Source organism: Agelaius tricolor, unplaced genomic scaffold, assembly GCF_023055355.1.
Source record: "Agelaius tricolor isolate 1412-34295 unplaced genomic scaffold, bAgeTri1.0.p SCAF_128, whole genome shotgun sequence".
Classification (NCBI taxonomy): Eukaryota; Metazoa; Chordata; class Aves; order Passeriformes; family Icteridae; genus Agelaius; species Agelaius tricolor.
In genome coordinates this window covers 187,091-208,085 of record NW_027269388.1, presented here as the reverse complement: position 1 = coordinate 208,085, position 20,995 = coordinate 187,091, and the positions used below count along the sequence as shown (strand labels likewise).

The 20,995-nt window shown below is 57.6% G+C and overlaps 1 protein-coding gene across 1 annotated transcript; it reads right to left on the bottom strand.

Moving 5' to 3' along the window:
- Positions 1–2,407: 2,407 nt before the first annotated feature.
- On the bottom strand, positions 2,408–20,777 carry LOC139586655 (liprin-alpha-3-like). Its single transcript, XM_071420216.1, has 15 exons — positions 20,597–20,777; positions 20,338–20,403; positions 20,035–20,054; positions 19,481–19,762; positions 17,762–17,863; positions 16,213–16,377; positions 15,385–15,459; positions 14,229–14,303; positions 13,485–13,631; positions 11,700–11,846; positions 9,242–9,376; positions 7,911–7,994; positions 6,238–6,369; positions 3,948–4,010; positions 2,408–2,862 (listed from the first exon to the last, which is right to left on the bottom strand). Exons 1-15 carry the CDS (start codon positions 20,760–20,762, stop codon positions 2,758–2,760), a joined length of 1,764 nt encoding a protein of 587 aa, XP_071276317.1. The 5' UTR covers positions 20,763–20,777; the 3' UTR covers positions 2,408–2,757.
- Between the last annotated feature and the right edge of the window lie 218 nt (positions 20,778–20,995).

Here is a 20,995-nt window from a genome sequence, read left to right as displayed (position 1 = left end):
AGAGCCAGGGACACCCGGGGACACCCAGAGAGAACCAGGGACAGCCGGGGACACTCGGGGACACCCGGGGACACCAGGGGACACCAGGGGACACCCAGGGACAGCCGGGGACATCCAGGGACAGCCAGGGACAGCTGGGGACACCCAAGGACACTCGGGGACACCGGGGACACCCAGAGAGACCCGGGGACACCCAGGGACACACGGGGACAGCCAGGGGACACCAGGGGGACACCCAGAGAGAGCCAGGGACACTTGGGGACACCCAGAGAGACCTGGGGACACCCGGGACACCCAGAGAGACCTGGGGACCCTCGGGGACACCCAGAGACCCTCAGGGACACCCAGGGACACCCGGGGACAGCCAGGGGACAGCCGGGGGACAGCCGGGGACACCAGAGACCCTCAGGGACACTTGGGGACACCCGGAGAGACTCGGGGACACACGGGACACCAGAGAGAGCCAGGGACACCCGGGGACACCCGGGGACACCAGGGGACAGCCGGGGACACTCGGGGACACCCAGGGACACCCAGAGAGACTCGGGGACACTCAGGGACACTTGGGGACACCAGAGACCCTCAGGGACACCCGGGGACACCCAGAGAGAGCCAGGACAGCCGGGGACACCCAGGGACACCCGGGGAAAGCCGGGGACAGCCGGGGACACCAAGAGAGACCCTCGGGACACCCGGAGACCCTCAGGGACACCCGGGGACACCAGGAGAGACCTCTGGGGACACCTGGGGGACACCCGGGGACAGCCAGAGACCCTCAGGGACACCCAGAGAGACCCAGGGACACCCAGGGACCCCCTGGCAAGATCCAGGGACCCCCAGAGACCCCCGGGGGACACCCAGAGAGAGCCAGGGACACCCGGGGACACCCAGAGAGAGCCAGGGACAGCCAGGGACACCCAGGGACACTCGGGGACAGCCGGGGACACCCAGAGAGAGCCGGGGACCCCCGGGGACACCCATAGAGACCCAGGGACACCCAGGGACAGCCGGGGACACTCGGGGACACCAGGAGAGACCCGGGGACACCCAGAGAGACCCGGGGACCCTCAGGGACCCCCGGGGACCCTCAGGGACATCCAGAGAGACCCAGAGACCCCCGGGGACACCCAGCAAGACCCAGGGGCCCTCGAGGACACTCAGGGACCCTTGGGGACACTCAGAGACCCTGAGACCCCCAGGGACACCCAGGGACCCCCGGGAAGACCCAGAGACCCCCAGAGACCCCCGGGAAGACTCAGGGGACACGCAGAGAGACCCAGAGAGACCTCGGGGACACTCAGGGACCTCCAGGGACCCTCGGTGACCCCCAGGGACCCCCAGGGACACTTGGGGACACCCAGAGACCCCCAGGAAGATCCAGGGACCCCCAGAGACCCCCGGGGACACCCAGAGAGACCACAGAGACCCTCGGGGGCCTTCAGGGGACACCTGGGGACACCCAGGGATCCTTGGGACACCCAGAGACCCCTGGAGACCCCCAGGAAGACCCAGAGACCCTCGGGGACCCTCGGGGTCACCCAGGGACCCTCAGGGACCCTCGGGGACACCCAGAGAGACCCAGAGACCCCCGTGGACACTCGGGGACCCTTGGGGACCCCCAGGGACCCCCAGAGACCCCCGGGGACACCCAGGGACCCTTAGGGACACCCAGAGACCCCCGGGGACACCCAGGGACCCTTGGGGACACCCAGAGACCCCCAGGGACACCCAGGGACCCTCGGGGACCCTCGGGGACACCCCGGGACACCCGGGGTCATGTTGGGGAGGTGGGGGAAAATTGGGGGGGATTTGGGGGCATTTTTTGGGGTTTGGGGGGGTTCGAGGGGGATTTTGGGAGATTTGGGGGGGATTTGAGGGGGGGTTTGGGGGGGGATTTTGGGGCATTTTTGGGGTTTGGGGGGAGTTTGGGGCAGTTTTTAGGGGGTTCTGGGGGGATTTGGGGGAATTTGGGGGGATTTTGGGGGGGATTTTGGGGGGGGTTCTGGGGTTATTTTGGGGGTTTTTAGGTTGTTTTGGGGATATTTTGGGGGGATTGGGGGGTTTTTTTGGGGGTTATTTTTTGGGTTATTTTGGGGGTTATTTTGGGTTTTTTAATTTTTTTTTTTGGGTTATTTTAGGGGTAATTTTTGGGGAGTTTTGTGGTTATTTTTTATGGGTTTTGGGGGTTATTTTGGGGTTTTTTAGGTTATTTTTGGGGTTATTTTCGGGTAATTTTTGGGGAGTTTTGCAGTTATTTTTTGTGGGTTTGGGGGGGTTATTTTGGGGTTTTTGAGGTTATTTTTTTGGGTTATTTTGGGGGTTATTTTGGGTTTTTTAATGTTATTTTTTGGGTTATTTTAGGGGTAATTTTTGGGGAGTTTTGCCGTTATTTTTCGTGGGTTTGGGGGGGTTATTTTGGGGTTTTTTTGGGTTATTTCGGGGGTTATTTTGGGGTTTTTTAGGTTATTTTTTGGGTTATTTTAGGGGTAATTTTTTGGTGAGTTTTGTGGTTATTTTTGGCGGGTTTGGGGGGGTTATTTTGGGGTTTTTTAGGTTATTTTTTGGGTTATTTTAGGGGTAATTTTTGGTGAGTTTTGCGGTTATTTTTGGTGGGTTTTGGCGGGATATTTTTGGGTTATTTTGGGGGTTATTTTTGGGATTTTGGGGGGTTATTTGCATTTTTTGGGGGGGTTATTTTGGGGTTTTTTTGTGTTAATTTTGGGTTATTTTTAGGGTTGTTTCGGGGTGGTTTTGGGGTTATTTTTGGGGTTTTTGGGGGTACCTGGAGTAGGAGGAGCCGGGGCGGCCCCGGAGCTGGTCCAGCTCCAGCTGCATCCGCTCCATCTCTGCCAGCAGCTGCTCCTGGGGGCGGAATTTGGGGAATTTTGGGAATTTTGGGAATTTTGGGAATTTGGGATTCAGTGCTGGGAACCCCGGTGGGAATCGGGGTCCGGGGAGCCCCAAAAATCATCCGGGATTGGGAAAAAAATCCAAAATTTATCCCCAAAAAGTCCCAAAATCCAATCAAAAAACGTCCCCAAAATTCCCCCCCAAACCCATCCCAAAATCCATCAAAAAATCCTCCCAAAATTTCCCCAAATCCAGCCAAAATTCCACCCTAAATTCATCCATAAAACCTCTCAAAATCCATCCAGAATCTACCAAAATTCCTCCCCAAATTCCGGCCAAAACTCCCCAAAATTCCCTCTGAATTTCCCCAAATCCGCAAAAAAAAACCCAACAAAAAATCCCCTCAAAAAACCCCAAAACTCTCCTAAAACCCCTGAAAAAATAAAAAATAAATTATGAAAAAAAAACCCACAAAAAAAGGAATTCCGAAAGATAAAAAAATCCCCAAAAATCCCCAAAAATTAAAAAAATAAAAACCTAAAAAGGAAAAAATAGCAAAATTTAAAAAAAATTTAAATCCCCAAAGATTCCCAAAAGAACACAAAAAATCCCTCAGAAAATCTCAAAAAACCCCAAAAAATCAAAAATCCTCAGAAAATTTTTTAAAACTCCCCAAATAAAAAAAAAATCCCAAAAAAATCCCCCGAAAACACCCCCAAAAAACCTCCCCAAAATTAAAAAAAAAAAAATCCAAAAAATCCCCCAAAATAAAATAAAAAATGAAATAAAATAATGAAATTAAAAAATAAAATAAAATAAAATAAAATAATATAATATAATATAATATAAAATAATAAAATAAAAAAAAAAATAAAAAATAAAATTAAATTAAATTAAACTGTAAAATAAAATAACATAAAACAAAATAAAATCAAATAAATCAAATCAAATCAAATCAAATCAAATCAAATCAAATAAAATAAAATAAAATAAAATAAAATAAAAATTTTTAAAAATCCCCCTAAAAAAACCCAAAATTCCCTAAAAATCCCCGAAAATTCCCCAAAAAAATTCCCAAAATTCCCCAAAATCCCGACCTTGTTGAGCAGGAGCTCGTCCTGCATTTTCTTCATGTTGGCGATTTCTTCACTCAGCGAATTCTGGGGAGGGGCAAAAATCAGGGGGGGACCCCAAAAAAAAAACCCCAAAACCCCCCAAAAAACCCCTCAAAAATCCTCAAACACCCCCCAAAAAAACCCCCCAGAAAAGCACCCAAAATTACCCAAAACCCTCCCAAAAAAAACCCAACAAAAACCCCAAAATCCCCCCAAAAAAATCCCCAAGAAAACCCAAAATCCCCCCCAAAAAAAAACCCAAAATCCCCAAACCCCCCCAAACCTACCTGGGGACCCCCAAACCCCCCCCCCCAAAAAAAAACCTAAAAAGAAAAAACCCCAAATCCCCAAAAAACCCCAAATCCCCCTCCCCAAAAAACCCCCATTAAAATCACCTGGGGACCCCCCAAAACCCCCAAAAAATCCCTAAAAAAAAAACCCCCCAAAACCCCAAATCCCCCTCCCCAAAAAATCCCAAACCCCCCTCAAAAAAACCCTAAAATCACCCCCAAAAAACCCCAAAAAACCCCAAATCCCCCTCCCCAAAAACCCCCCAAAAAAACCCTAAAATCACCCCCAAAACCACCCGGGGACCCCCAAAACCCCGCCCCGAGCCCCCCCCAGGACCCCCCCAAATTCCCCAAATTTCACCCAGGACCCCCCAAATTTTTCCCAATTTTGGGGTGCCCCCAATTCTCTCCTTTAGGGGCAGCTGCAGCCACCCAGGACCCCCCAAATTCCCCCAAATTCCCCCAAAATCCCATCCAGGACCCCCCAAATTTCACCCAGGACCCCCCAAATTTCACCCAGGACCCCCCAGACCCCTCCCCAATTTTGGGGTGCCCCCAATTCTCTCCTTGAGGTGCAACAAAAACAATTTCGGACCCCCCAAAACTCCCCCAAAATCCCCCTGGGACCCCCCAAATTTCACCCAGGACCCCCCAAATTCCTCCTGGGACCCCCCAAATTACTCCCAGGACCCCCCAGACCCCTCCCCAATTTCCGGGTGCCCCCAATTCTCTCCTTGAGGTGCAACAGAAACCATTTCGGACCCCCCAAAACTCCCCCCAAATTCCCCCAAATCCCCCCAAAACTCCTCCAAATTTCACCCAGGACCCCCCAATTTTTTTCCCCAGCCCCCTCCCCAGTTTGGGGGTCCCCATCCTCTCCTTGAGGTGCAGCTGCAGCCGCTCAGGACCCCCCAAACTCCCCCCAAATTCCCCCAAATCCCATCCAGGACCCCCCAAATCCCTTCCAGGACCCCCCAAATTATTCCCAGGACCCCCCAAATTATTCCCAGGACCCCCCAAACTCCTCCCAAATCCCCTCCAGGACCCCCCGAATTCGCCCTGGGACTCCCCAAATTTCCCTCAAAACCCCCCAGACCCCTCCCCAATTTTCGGGTGCCCCCAATTCTCTCCTTGAGGTGCATAAAAAACCATTTCAGACCCCCCCTAAACTGCCCCAAAATCCCCCTGGGACCCCCCAAATTTCACCCAGGACCCCCCAAATTCCCCCTGGGATCCCCCAAATTACTCCCAGGACCCCCCAGACCCCTCCCCAATTTTCGGGTGCCCCCAATTCTCTCCTTGAGGTGCAACAAAAACCATTTCAGACCCCCCAAAACTCCCCCCAAATTCCCCCATATCCCCCCAAAACTCCTCCAAATTTCACCCAGGACCCCCCAAATTTCACCCAGGACCCCCCAATTTTTTCCCCAGCCCCCTCCCCAGTTTGGGGGTCCCCACCTTCTCCTCCAGGGCCCCCATCCTCTCCTTGAGGTGCAGCTGCAGCTGCCCAGGACCCCCCCAAACTCCCCCAAATCCCATCCAGGACCCCCCAAAACTCCCCCCAGATCCCACCCAGGACCCCCCAAATTTCCCTCAGGACCCCCCAGACCCCTCCCCAATTTTGGGGTGCCCCCAATTCTCTCCTTGAGGTGCATAAAAACCCAATTTAGACCCCCTAGAACCCCCCAAAACCCCCCCAAATCCCCCCAAAACTCCTCCAAATTTCACCCAGGACCCCCCAAATCCCACCCAGGACCCCCCAAATTTCACCCAGGACCCCCCAAATTACTCCCAGGACCCCCCAGACCCCTCCCCAATTTTGGGGTGCCCCCAATTCTCTCCTTAAGGTGGATCAAAAAAACCATTTTAGACCCCCTAGAACCCCCCAAAACTCCCCCAAAATCCCCCTGGGACCCCCCAAATTTCACCCAGGACCCCCCAGATTTTTTCCCCAGCCCCCTCCCCAGTTTGGGGGTCCCCACCTTCTCCTCCAGGGCCCCCATCCTCTCCTTGAGGTGCAGCTGCAGCCGCTCGTTGCTCTCGCTCAGCAGCCGATCCACGGTCTCCGAGAGCCGCTTGTTGTGCTCGTCGTTCATCTTCTCCCTCTGCCGCGCCTGGGGGGGACCCCAAAATTTCGGGGAGGGGTCCCCAACATTTTGGGGGATCCCCAAAAAAATCCCAAGCGTCGGGGAGCCAGCGGGAGCCTCGAAAACCCCGCGTTTGTAGCCCCAAAAATGGGGGAAATTCAGGTTTTTAACGGGTTTTGGGGGGCGGGGAAATTTTGGGGAGTTCCCACCCCCGATGAAATTTTGGGGTTTTCAGATTTGGGGTTTCCTCATTTTTGGGGGTCCATTTTGGGGTTTCCCATTTTTGGGGTGCCCCCGTTTTTGGGGTTTCCCAAAAACTTCAGAATTCGGGGTTCGGATTTTTGATGTTTTCCATTTTTGGGGTTTCCCATTTTTGGGGTTTCCCATTTTTGGGCTGTCCCCATTTTTGGGGTGCCCGAATTTGGGGTTTCCCATTTTTGGGGTTTTCCATTTTTGGGGTTTCCCATTTTTGGGATTTCCCATTTTTGGGGTTTCCCCATTTTTGATGTTTTCCATTTTTGTGGTGTCCCCATTTTTTGAGGTTTCCCATTTTTAGAATTTCCCATTTTCGGGATTTCCCATTTTTGGGGTTTCCCATTTTTGGGTTGCCCCTATTTTTGGGGTGCCCATTTTTGGGATTTCCCATTTTTGGGGTTTCCAATTTTGAGGTTTCCCCATTTTTAGAATTTCCCATTTTTTAGAATTTTCCATTTTTGGGATTTCCCATTTTTGGGGTTTCCAATTTTGAGGTTTCCCCATTTTTAGAATTTCCTATTTTTTAGAATTTCCAATTTTGAGGTTCCCCCATTTTTAGAATTTCCCATTTTCGGGGTTTCCCCATTTTTAGGGTTTCCCATTTTTGGGTTGCCCCTATTTTTGGGGTGTCCATTTTTGGGATTTCCCATTTTTGGGGTTTCCAATTTTGAGGTTTCCCCATTTTTAGAATTTCCCATTTTTAGAATTTCCCATTTTTGGGATTTCCCATTTTTGGGGTTTCCAATTTTGAGGTTTCCCCATTTTTAGAATTTCCCATTTTTTAGAATTTCCAATTTTGAGGTTCCCCCATTTTTAGAATTTCCCATTTTTGGGGTTTCCCATTTTTGAGGTTTCCCATTTTTGGGTTGCCCCTATTTTTGGGGTGTCCATTTTTGGGATTTCCCATTTTTGGGGTTTCCAATTTTGAGGTTTCCCCATTTTTAGAATTTCCCATTTTTCAGAATTTCCCATTTTTGGGATTTCCAATTTTGAGGTTTCCCCATTTTTAGAATTTCCCATTTTTTAGAATTTCCAATTTTTAGAATTTCCCATTTTTGGGGTTCCCCATTTTTAGGGTTTCCCATTTTTGGGTTGCCCCTATTTTTGGGGTGTCCATTTTTGGGATTTCCCATTTTTGGGGTTTCCAATTTTGAGGTTCCCCCATTTTTAGAATTTCCCATTTTCAGAATTTCCCATTTTTTAGAATTTCCCATTTTCGGGGTTTCCCCATTTTCAGGATTTCCAAATTTCAGGTTCCCCATTTTTTGGGGTTTCCCCATTTTTTGGGGGGTTCCCATTTTTGGGGTGCCCACCCTCTGCAGCTCCTGGTTCTTCTCCTGCAGTTGGGCCTCGAGCTGACGCAGCCGCTCCTCGAAATTCCCGTGGCGCTCCTCGGCCTGGGGACATTGGGGGACATTGGGGGACATTGGGGGACATTTGGGGACATTTGGGGACATTTGGGGACATTTGGGGACATTTGGGGGGGGGACATTTCCCTCAGGACTTCCCCAGACCCCAAACCCACCTTGGTGAGCCCCAAACCCCCACAAAACACCCCCAAAATTCCCCCAAAATTCCCCCCAAATCCCCCTAAAACTCCCCCAAAATTCCCCCAAAACTCCCCCCAAACCCCTCAAGACCTCCCCAGCCCCCCCAAGTCCCCCCAAAACCTCTCAAAGCCCCCCCAAACTCCCCCAAATTTCCCCAAGACCCCCAGACCACTCAAGACCCCCCCAAAATTCCCCCAAATCCCAACCCCAAATTTCCCCCCCCCCAGGACCCCCCAGACCCCCTCAAATCCCCCCAAAACCTCTCAAATTCCCCCCAAATCCCCCCCAAATTCCCCCCCCAAGACCCTCCCAGGACCCCCCAAACTCCCCCAAATCCCCCTCAAACCTCCTCAGGACCCCTCTGGGACCCCCTGGGACCCCCTCAAACCCCCCCAAATTCCCCCAAATTCCCCCAAAATTCCCCCAAACCCCCTCAAGACTCCCCCAAATCTCCCCCAAATCCCCCCAAGACCCCCCAAACCCCCTCAAGACCCCCCCAAACTCCCCCAAATCCCCCCCAAATTTCCCCCAAATTCCCCCCGCAGACCCTCCCAGGACCCCCCAAACTCCCCCAAATCCCCCTCAGACTCCTCAAGACCCCTCTGGGACCCCCTCAAACCTCCCCAAGTCCCCCCCCAAATTCCCCTCAAACCCCCCCCCCAAATCCCCCAGACCCCTCAAGACCCCCCCAAATGCCCCCAAGACCCCCCAAATCCCCCTCAAACCTCCTCAGGACCCCCCTAGATCCCATTGGGAACCCCTCAATCCCCCCAAAATTCCCCCAAACCCCCTCAAGACTCCCCCAAATCTCCCCCAAAACCCCTAAGACCCCCCCAAACCCCCTCGAATCCCCCCCAAATCTCCCCCAAGACCCCCCAAACTTCCCCAAATCCCCCTCAAACCTCCTCAAGACCCCTCTGGGACCCCCTCAAACCCCCCCAAATTCCCCCCAAATCCCCCCAAAACTCCCCCAACCCCCCCAAAACTCCCCCAACCCCCCCAAAACTCCCCCAACCCCCCCCCCAAATGTGCCCAGGACCCCCTCAGGACCCCCCAAATGCGCCCAGGCCCCCCCGAGCCGCCCCCAGCCCCACCTTGGTGAGCGCCGCCACCCTCTGGGCCAGCTGGGCCTCGATCTCGGGCAGGGTCTCGGCCTTCTGCAGGGTCAGCTGCAGCTTGGCCTTGGCGTCCTCCAGCCACTCCTGCAGCTGCCGGCCCTTCTCCTCGCTCTGGGGACATTTGGGGACATTGGGGGCATTGGGGACATCAGGGGCATTGGGGACATTGGGGACGTTGGGGGACATTGCGGGGATCAGGGACATTGGGGGCGTTGGGGACATCGGGGACATTGTGGACATTGGGGACATCAGGTGCTCTCCAGCCACTCCTGCAGCTGCCGGCCCTTCTCCTCGCTCTGGGGACATTTGGGGACAGCGGGGACATCGGGGACATCGGGGGCGTCGGGGGCGTTGGGGACATCGGGGACGTTGGGGACATCGGGGACATCGGGGGCGTCGGGGGCGTTGGGGACATTTGGGGACAGCGGGGACATCGGGGACATCGGGGGCGTCGGGGGCGTTGGGGACATCGGGGACATTGGGGACATTGTGGGCGTTGGGGGTGTTGGGGACGTTGGGGACATTGGGGGTGTTGGAGACATTGGGGACATCGGGGACATCGGGGACATCGGGGGCGTTGGGGACATTGGGACATCGGGGGTCATTGGGGGCGTTGGGGACATCGGGGACATTGGGGACATCGGGGAACATTGTGGGGATCGGCGACATTGGGGACAATGGGGACATTTGGGGGGATTGGGGACATTTGAGGGGAGCAGGGATATGGGGGACACTGGGATGATTGGGGACATTGGGGACATTGGGGGCGTTGGGGACACTGGGGGCAATGGGGACATTGGGGGCGTTGGGGTCATTGGGGACATCGGGGACGTTGGGGACATCGGGGACATCGGGGAACATTGTGGGGATCAGCGACATTGGGGACAATGGGGACATTTGAGGGGATCAGGGACATTGGGGACATTGGGGGTGTTGGGGACATTGGGGTCACTGGGGGCATTGGGAACATTTGGGGGGATTGGGACATTTGGGGACATTTGGGGACATTTGGGGACATTTGGGGACATGGATTTGGGGGGGGGACGTTGGGGACATTGGGTGAAGGACAAGGATTCGGGGGGGGGGGGGCAGACAACATCAACCGGTGGTGGGGACACCAATGGGGACACCAAGGTGTGTCCAGGTGTCCCAGGTGTGTCCCAGGTGTGTCCCCAGGTGTGTCCCCAGGTGTGCCCAGGTGTGTCCCAGGTGTGTCCCCAGGCTCTCCTTGCTGGCCAGCTCGTTCTCCAGGTGTAACCCAGGTGTATCCCAGGTGTATCCCATCTATCTCAGGTGTGCCCCAGGTGTGTCCCCACTGTCCCAGGTGTGTCCCAGGTGTGTCCCCAGGTGTGTCCCAGGTGTCCCCAGGTGTGTCACCTGCTGGTACAGGCTCTCCTTGCTGGCCAGCTCGTTCCCCAGGTGTATCCCATCTATCCCAGGTGTGTCTCAGGTGTGTCCCAGGTGTGTCCCCAGGTGTGTCCCCAGGTGTGTCACCTGTCTGTACAGGCTCTCCTTGCTGGCCAGCTCGTTCTCCAGCTGTATCCCATCTATCCCAGGTGTAACCCAGGTGTGCCCCAGGTGTCCCCAGGTGTGTCACCTGCCGGTACAGGCTTTCCTTGCTGGCCAGCTCGTTCTCCAGGTGTATCCCAGGTGTATCCCAGGTGTATCCCCCCTATCCCAGGTGTATCTCAGGTGTCCCCAGGTGTATCCCAGGTATGTCCCATGTATCTCAGGTGTCCCCAGGTGTGTCCCCAGGTGTCCCCAGGTGTGTCCCCTGTCTGTACAGGCTCTCCTTGCTGGCCAGCTCGTTCCCCAGGTGTATCCCATGTATCCCAGGTGTATCCCATGTATCTCAGGTGTGTCCCCGTGTGTCCCCAGGTGTGTCCCCAGGTGTGTCCCCAATGTCCCCAGGTGTGTCACCTGCCGGTACAGGCTCTCCTTGCTGGCCAGCTCGTTCTCCAGGTGTAACCCAGGTGTATCCCAGGTGTATCCCATGTATGTCAGGTGTGTCTCAGGTGTGTCCCAGGTGTCCCCAGGTGTGTCCCCAGGTGTGTCCCCAGGTGTGTCACCTGTCTGTACAGGCTCTCCTTGCTGGCCAGCTCGTTCTCCAGGTGTATCCCAGGTGTATCCCAGGTGTATCCCAGGTGTATCCCCCCTATCCCAGGTGTATCTCAGGTGTCCCCAGGTGTATCCCAGGTATGTCCCATGTATCTCAGGTGTCCCCAGGTGTGTCCCAGGTGTCCCCAGGTGTGTCCCCAGGTGTGTCACCTGTCGGTACAGGCTCTCCTTGCTGGCCAGCTCGTTCTCCAGCTGTATCCCATCTATCTCAGGTGTGTCCCCGTGTGTCCCCACTGTCCCCAGGTGTATCCCAGGTATGTCCCATGTATCTCAGGTGTCCCCAGGTGTGTCCCCAGGTGTGTCCCAGGTGTGTCACCTGTCTGTACAGGCTCTCCTTGCTGGCCAGCTCGTTCTCCAGGCGGTCGTTGGCGTCGTGCAGGGAGGTGGCCTCGCGCTGGGCGCTCAGGTAGCGCCGCTCCAGCGTCGTGATGCGCTCCTCCATGTCCTCGCGCTGCGCCAGCGCCTGCGGGGACACAGCGGGGACATCACTGGGGGGACATTGGGGACAGTGGGGGGATTGGGGACATTGGGAGGGATTGGGGACATTGAGGGGATGTTGGGGACATTGGGGACATTGGGGGGCATTGGGGACATTGGGGGTGTTGGGGATATTGGGGGGATTGGGGGATTTGGGGACATTGGGAACACCATTGGGGACATCGGGGACATCATTGGGGACATCGGGGACATGGGGGACACTGGGGGCATTGAGGGGATTTGGGACATCGGGGACATCGGGGGGGATTGGGGACACTGGGGACATTGGGGACATCATTGGGGACATCGGGGACGTTGGGGACATCGGGGACGTTGGGGACATTGGGGACATTGGGGACATCATTGGGGACAGTGGGGACATCAGGGACACCACTGGGGACATTGGGGACATTGGGGGGATTTGGGACACTGGGGACACTGAGGGGATTTGGGACATTGGGGGCATTGGGGGGACATGGGGGGCACTGGGGACATTTGGGACGTCATTTGGGACATTGGGGGGATCGGGGACACTGGGGGGACACTGGGGACCTTGGGAGAAATTGGGGGGATTGGGGACGTTGGGGGGATTGGGGACATTGGAGACACCATTGGGGACATTGGGGACATTGAGGGGATTTGGGACATTGGGGACATCATTGGGGACATCGGCGACATTGGGGACATCACTGGGGACATTGAGGGGATATTGGGGACATCATTGGGGACATCACTGAGGACATCATTGGAGACATCGGGGACATTGGGGGCGTTGGGAGGATTTGGGACATTGAGGGGATATTGGGGACATTGGGGACATTGAGGGGACGTTGGGGGGACACTGGGGACATCACTGGGGACATTGGGGACACCATTTGGGACACCAGGGACACTGGGGGGACATTGGGAGATATTGGGGGGATTGGGGATGTTGGGGGGATTGGGGACATTGGGGACACCACTGGGGACATCATTGGGGACACTGGGGACATTGGGGGTGTTGGGAGGATTGGGGACATTGGGGGATTTGGGGACATTTGGGGACATTTGGGGACATTGGGGGTGTTGGGAGGATTGGGGACATTGGGGGATTTGGGGACATTTGGGGACATTGGGGACATTGGGGACATCATCCCAGTTTGATGCCATTTTCCCCCATTTCTCCCCATTTTTCCCAGTTTTTTTTTCCCATTTTTTCCCGTTTTCCCCCCATTTCACCCCAATCTCACCTCCTTGAGGTCCCTCTGCAGCTCGGCCCCGCCTCATGTGCCCGGCCCAGCTCCCACTTTGGGCCATTTCCTCCCAGTTTGGGGTGAAACCCTCCCAGTTTGGGCCATTTTTATCCATTTTCAGCCGTTTTTTTGCCATTTTTCCCGTTTTTTCCCCGTTTTTTCCCGTTTTTTCCACATCCCACCCCATCCTCACCTCCTTGAGGTCCCTCTGCAGCTTGGCCCCACCTCATGGACCCAGCCCAGCTCCCACTTTGGGGTGAAACTCTCCCAGTTTGGGCCATTTTTATCCATTTTCAGCCATTTTTTTGCCGTTTTTTCCCGTTTTTTCACCGTTTTTTCCCGTTTTTTCACCGTTTTTTCGCCGTTTTTTCGATATCCCGCCCCATCCTCACCTCCTTGAGGTCCCTCTGCAGCTTGGCCCCCGCCTCGTGGGCCCGGGCCAGCTCCCTCTGGGCCGCGTTGGCCTCGTCCTGCAGCCGCCCCAGCTGCCGGCACAGGGCGGCCACGCGCTGCCGGCCCAGCGACGCCTCCAGCTCCGCCTGGGGGGACAGCTGACCTCTGACCTCTGACCTCTGACCCCCGACCTCTGACCCTTGACCCCTACCACCACTGTCCCCTGACCCTCCCCTGGTGTCCCCTCTGACCCCCCCAGTGTCCCCATTGTCCCCTCACTGCTCTGTCCCCATCGGTGACCCCCGACCCCCCCAGTGTCCCCCCCACAATGTCCCCATTGTCACCCCCTGACCCCCACAATGTCCCCAGTGTCACCCCATGACCCCCACAATGTCCCCATTGTCCCCTGAACCCCCCCAATGTCCCCAGTGTCACCCCCTGACCCCCCCAGTGTCCCCTGAACCCCCCTGACCCCCCCAGTGTCCCCTGAACCTCCCCAATGTCCCCTCAGTGTCCCCCCAGTGTCCCCTCACCGCGCTGTCCCCCCCCGGTGTCCCCTCTGACCCCCACCCCCGTGTCCCCCTCGCTGTCCCCATCGGTGACCGCCCCTGACCCCCCCAGTGTCCCCCCAGTGTCCCCCCCAGTGTCCCCAGTGTCCCCAGTGTCCCCAGTGTCCCCCCAGTGTCCCCAGTGTCCCCCCCAGTGTCCCCAGTGTCCCCCCAGTGTCCCCATTGTCCCCTCACCGCGCTGTCCCCGTCGGTGGCCGCGTCCTCCAGGCCCGAGCGGCGCCGGGACAGCTGCTCCCGGAGGGACAGGGACTGTGGGGACAATGAGGGGACAATGAGGGGACAATGACAGTGACAATGTCACCAACAGGGACAGGGACAGCTGCTCCCGGAGGGACAGGGACTGTGGGGACAATGAGGGGACAATGATGGGACAATGACAGTGACAATGTCACCAACAGGGACAGGGACAGCTGCTCCCGGAGGGACAGGGACTGTGGGGACAATGACAGTGACAGTGTCACCAACAGGGACACGGACAGGGACGGGGACAGTGGGGACAATGAGGGGACAATGACAATGTCACCAACAGGGACAGGGCCAAGGACAGGGACAGGGACTGTGGGGATAATGAGGAGACAATGACAGTGACAGCGTCACCAACAGAGGGACATGGGGACAGGGACAGGGACAGGGACTGTGGGGACAATGGCAGTGACAGTGTCACCTTAATGGGGACATCAGGGACAGGGACAGCTGCTCTGGAGGGACAGGGACTGTGGGGACAGTGAGGGGACAATGAGGGGACAATGAGGGGACAGTGTCACCAACAGGGACAGGGACAGGGACAGCTGCTCCCGGAGGGACGGGGACAATGAGGGGACAATGACAGGGACAGGGACAGGGACAGGGACAGGGACTGTGGGGACAATGAGGGGACAATGTCACCAACAGGGACATAGGGACAGGGACAATGTCACTTCAGGGACAGGGACAGGGACTGTGGGGACAATGACAGTGACAATGTCACCTCAATGGGGACATCAGGGACAGGGACAGCTGCTCCCGAAGGGACAGCGACTGTGGGGACATGGGGACAATGACACCAACAGGGACAGGGACTATGGGGACAGTGACAATGTCACCAACAGGGCCATGGGGACAGGGACAGGGGACAGTGTCATTCCCACGGACAGGGATTGGGGGACAGGGACAGGTGCCACCCCCAGGGGACACAGGGACAGGGCGCAGGTGTCACCTCCAAGGGACCGCGATGGGCGCCACCCCTGGCACCACCCACGGGGACACCCCGGTGTCACCACCCCAATGTCACCGCCCCGTGTCACTGCCCCGGTGTCCCCTGGTGTCCCCTGGTGTCCCCTGCTGTCCCCACCTCCTGGTTGGACACCTCCAGCTCCTCCTCGAGGACGGCCACGCGCTCCAGGGCCACCCGCAGCCGCTCCCGCACCTGGGGACACCAGGGTGACATCGAGGTGACATCATTGGGGTGACATTGAGGGGACACCAGAACCCCCCCGAGATGTCCCCAGAGCCACCAGAACCCCCCCAAGATGTCCCCAGAGCCACCTGTGTGACCCCAAAGTCTCCTGAGACCCCTTTGGGTCCCCCCCAGGGACACTTGAGGGCCACCAGGTGTGACCAGGTGCCACCAGGTGTGACCTTAAAACCCCCCAAAATCCCCAGGGACCCCCCCGAAACCCCCCAAAAAGCCCCCAAGGACCACCAAAGACCCCACCAAGACCCCCAGGTCACCCCAGAACCCTCCTGAGATCCCATCAGGTCCCATCAGGTCCCATCAGGTCCCATTAGGTCCCACCTGGCACATCCAGGGGCCACCAGATCGCCTTAAAACCTCCCCAAAACCTCCCAAATTCCCCCCAAACCCCCCCCCCCCAAAACCTCCCAAATTACCCCAAAACCCCTCCAAACCTCCCCCAGGGATCCCCAAGGACCCCAAAACCCCCCAAGACCCACCAAGACCCCCCAGGTAACCCCAGAACCCTCCTGAGACCCCATCAGGTCCCACCAGATGCCACCAAGTCCCACCTGGCACATCCAGGGGCCACCAGATCGCCTTAAAACCTCCCCAAAACCTCCCAAAACCTCCCCAAAACCACCCCAAAACCTCCCCAAATTCCCCCCAAAACCTCCCCAAAATCCCCCCAAAACCCCCCCAGGACCCCCCAAAACCCCCCCAGACCTTCTCATCCAGGGCCTTGTGGTGCTCGAAGAGCGACTTGAGGGCCTTGAGCACCTCGACCTCGGAGGAGACCCCGGCCGGGGACTGCGCCTGGCGCTTGACCACGGTCATGCGGAGAGAGCGCTCGTGGCGCGACACCAGGTGCTCCAGGTGCTCCAGCAGCAGCTGGGGACAGCGTTGGGGACATTGGGGACATCATTGGGGGCGTTGGGGGCGTTGGGGGTGTTGGGGACATTGGGGGCATTGAGGGCATCAGGGACATTGTGGGGACTGGGGGGGATTGGGGGAATTGGGGACATTGGGGGGATTTGGGGACATTGGGGACATTATGGACAGCAGGTGCTCCAGGTGCTCCAGCAGCAGCTGGGGACAGCGTTGGGGACATTGGGGACATTGGGGACATTGGGGACAGTGGGGACAGTGGGGGCACTGGGGGGATTGGGGGCATGGGAGGGATTGGGGGCATTGGGACATTGGGGACAGTGGGGGCGTTGGGGGCGTTGGGGGCACTGGGGACATTGGGGACGTTGGGGGAGTTGGGGACGGTGAGGGGATTGGGGGGATTGGGGACACCAGGTGCTCCAGGAACAGCTGGGGACAGTGTTGGGGACATTGGGGACACGGGGGACATTGGGGGCGTTGGGGACAGTGAGGGGATTGGGGGCGCTGGGGACACCAGGTGCTCCAGGTGCTCCAGCAGCAGCTGGGGACAGCATTGGGGACATCATTGGGGACACTGGGGACATTGGGGACAGTGGGGGTGTTGGGGACATTGGGGACATTGGGGACATTATGGACACCGGGTGCTCCAGGTGCTCCAGCAGCAGCTGGGGACAGTGGGGACAGCGTTGGGGACAATGGGGACATTGGGGGCGTTGGGGACAATGGGGACACTGGGGGGATTGGGGGCGTTGGGGACAGTGAGGGGACTGGGGACATTGGGGACACCAGGTGCTCCAGGTGCTCCAGCAGCAGCTGGGGACAGCGTTGGGGACAGCGTTGGGGACATCATTGGGGGCGTTGGGGACACTGGGGGCACTGGGGACATTTGGGGGATTGGGGGGATTGGGGACAGTGGGGACATTGGGGACATTGGGGACATTGGGGGTGTTGGGGGCGTTAGGGACAGTGTGGGCACTGGGGACATTGGGGACATTGGGGACACCAGGTACTCCAGGTGCTCCGGCAGCAGCTGGGGACAGTGGGGACAGCGTTGGGGACAATGGGGACACTGGGGGGATTGGGGATGTTGGGGACAATGGGGGCGCTGGGGACAATGAGGGGACACCGGGGACACTGAGGGGACACTGGGGTGACACTGAGGGGACTTTGGGGACACTGGGGACACCGGGATGACACTGGGGTGACACTGGGGGGACATTGGGGACACTGAGGGGACACTGGGGTGACACTGGGGTGACACTGAGGGGACACTGGGGTGACACTGGGGAGACGTTGGGGACATTGGGGACACTGGGGTGACACTGGGGTGACACTGGGGGGACTTTGGGGTGACCCTGAGGTGACATTGGGGACGCCGGGTGCTCACGCGGGTGTTGTTGCGCTCGGCCTTGAGCTCGGCGATTTCCTCCTCGCGCTCCAGGAGCTGCTCCCGGCACAGGTTCAGCTCCTTGGTCAGCGCCGCCAGCTCCTGGGGACACCGAGGGGACACCGAGGGGACACTGAGGGGACACTGGGGACACTGGGGGGGATTGGGGACAGCGGGGGGGATTGGGGACATTGGGGACATTGGGGACATTGGGGACAGTGGTGGGGACATTGGGGGATATGGGGGGCAGTGGGGACATTTGGGACATCATTGGGGACAGCGGGGGGATTGGGGACATTTGGGGACATTGGGGACAGCGGTGGGGACATCATTGGGGACATTGGGGACAGCGGGGGATTGGGGACATTTGGGGACATTGCGGACATTGGGGACACAGGGACACAGGGACACACACTTGGCCACACCTGACCCTCCCTCACCTGCCCCACCCCGAGCACACCTGGTTTAACCCTTCCCCTCCCTGACCACACCTGGATTAACCCCACCTTTAACCACAGCACACCTGGTGTGACCTCACCCACACCTGACCACACCTGGTTTAACCACACCACACCTGGTTTGACCTCACCCACACCTGACCACACCTGGTTTAACCACACCCACACCTGGTTTAACCCCTTCCACACCACACCTGGTTTAACCCCACCTTTAACCACACCTCACTTGGTTTATTTACAGCACACCTGGTTTAACCAAACCCCACCCACACCACACCTGCTTTAACCCCTCCCACACCACACCACACCTTTAACCACACCACACCTGGTTTAACCCCACCTTTAATCACACCACACCTGCTTTAACCCCTCCCACACCACACCTGCTTTAACCCCTGCCCAGGTGTGCCTGACCTGCGGCAGGGCGCAGTTGAGCTGGCGCTGCAGCAGGTCCCTCTCGTGGGCCAGGTCGCGCAGCCGCAGGTGCGCCGTGTTCAGCCCCTCCCTGACCACACCTGCTTTAACCCCTCCCTTCCCTGACCACACCTGGTTTATGCACACCACACCTGATTTAACCCCACCCACACCTGACCACACCTGGTTTATGCACACCACACCTGATTTAACCCCACCCACACCTGACCACACCTGGTTTATGCACACCACACCTGATTTAAATCCACCCACACCTGACCACACCTGGTTTAACCCCTCCCACACCACACCACACCTTTAACCACAGCACACCTGGTTTATCCACACTAAACCTGGTTTAACCCCTCCCACACCACACCACACCTGGTTTATCCACACCACACCTGGATTAACCCTTCCCCTCCCTGACCACACCTGGTTTAACCCCACCTTTAACCACACCACACCTGGTTTGACCTCACCCACACCATCTCTGGTTTAACCCCACCCACACCTGGCCACACCTGGTTTATCCACACCACACCTGGTTTAACCCCTCCCCCACCACACCACACCACACCTTTAACCACACCACACCTGGTTTATCCACACTAAACCTGGTTTAACCCCTCCCACACTAAACCTGGTTTAACCCCTCCCACACCACACCTGGTTTAACCCCACCTTTAACCACACCACACCTGGTTTAACCCCACACACACCTGACCCCACCTGGTTTATCCACAGCACACCTGATTTAACCCCACCTTTAACCGCACCACACCTGCTTTAACCCTTTCTCCGCCCCCACCATACCCAGTTTACCCCCGGCCCAGGTGTGCCTGACCTGCGGCAGGGCGCAGTTGAGCTGGCGCTGCAGCAGGTCCCTCTCGTGGGCCAGGTCGCGCAGCCGCAGGTGCGCCGTGTTCAGCCCCTCCTGCGTGTCCCGCAGCGTCTCCAGCAGCCGCTCGCGCTCCCGCAGCATCTGCACCATCAGCTGCTCCAGCCCCGGCTCCTCGGCCGCGCCCGAGCCCCGCCGCGGGTCCTCGCTGATGGTGGGCAGCACCTCGCACATCATCCTGGGCGCACCTGCGCGCACCTGGGCGCACCTGGGCACACCTGGGCACACCTGGGGATGCACAACATGGGAGGGATGTGAGTGACTGTACAAGATTGGGTTGTCTGGGGGTCCTGGCTGATGGTGGGCAGCACCTCGCACATCATCCTGGGCGCACCTGCGCGCACCTGGGCGCACCTGGAGACACCTGGGCACACCTGGGGATGCACAACATGGGAAGGATGTGAGTGACTGTACAAGATTGGGTTGTCTGAGGGTCCTGGCTGATGGTGGGCAGCACCTCGCACATCATCCTGGGCACACCTGGGCGCACCTGGGCGCACCTGGAGACACCTGGGCACACCTGGGGAGAGATGGAGTGGGAGGGATGTGAGCAGCTGATCTGAGACTGAACCACTCTGGGGGTCCTGACAGATCCTGAGGGTCCTGGCTGATGGTGGGCAGCACCTCGCACATCATCCTGGGCACACCTGGGCGCACCTGGGCACACCTGGGCACACCTGGGGGGACATGGAGTGGGAGTGACATGAGTGACTGTACAAGTTTGGGTTGTCTGAGGGTCCTGGCTGATGGTGGGCAGCACCTCGCACATCGTCCTGGGCACACCTGGGCACACCTGGAGACACCTGGGGAGATACAGGATGGGAGCAATGTGAGGGGTTGGTACAAAACTGGGTTCTTTGGGGGTCCTGAACCATCCTGGGGGTCCTGACTGATCCTGAGGGTCCTCTCTGATGGTGGGCAGCACCTTGCACATCATCCTGGGCACCTGCGCGCACCTGGGCACACCTGGGCACACCTGGGGGGACATGGAGTGGGAGGGACATCAATGATTGAACTGAAACTGAATTATTGTGGGGGTCCTGATCCACTCTGGGGGTCCTGGCTGATGGTGGGCAGCACCTCGCACATCATCCTGCACACCTGGGCACACCTGGGCACACCTGGGCACACCTGGGGGGACATGGAATGGGGGAGAGATGAGCAATGGATCAAAGCCTGAACCACTCTGAGGGTCCTCACTAATGGCGGGCAGCACCTGGCACATCATCCTGGCACACCTGGGCACACCTGGGCACACCTGGGCACACCTGGGTATGGGAATAGGGGATCAGCACCCAGCACTGCTCCAGTCCTGACCCATTCTGGGGGTCCCGAACCCACTCTGGGGGATGGGCAGCGCCTCACACCTGGGCACACCTGGGCACAGCTGGGCACACCTGGGCACACCCGGGCACACCTGGGCACAGCTGGGCACACCTGGGCACACCCGGGCACCAGAAA

Bases quoted from the DNA above. Each gene is read 5' to 3' on its own strand.
- LOC139586655 (XM_071420216.1), bottom strand. From the start codon at position 20,762: ATGATGTGCCAGGTGCTGCCCGCCATTAGTGAGGACCCTCAGAGTGGT. The intron at 16,378-17,761 runs GTGAGCACCCGG...CGCTGTCCCCAG, and splicing joins CCGAGCGCAACAACACCCGC to CTGCTGCTGGAGCACCTGGA. The intron at 15,460-16,212 runs GTCTGGGGGGGT...TGGTGTCCCCAG, and splicing joins ACAAGGCCCTGGATGAGAAG to GTGCGGGAGCGGCTGCGGGT.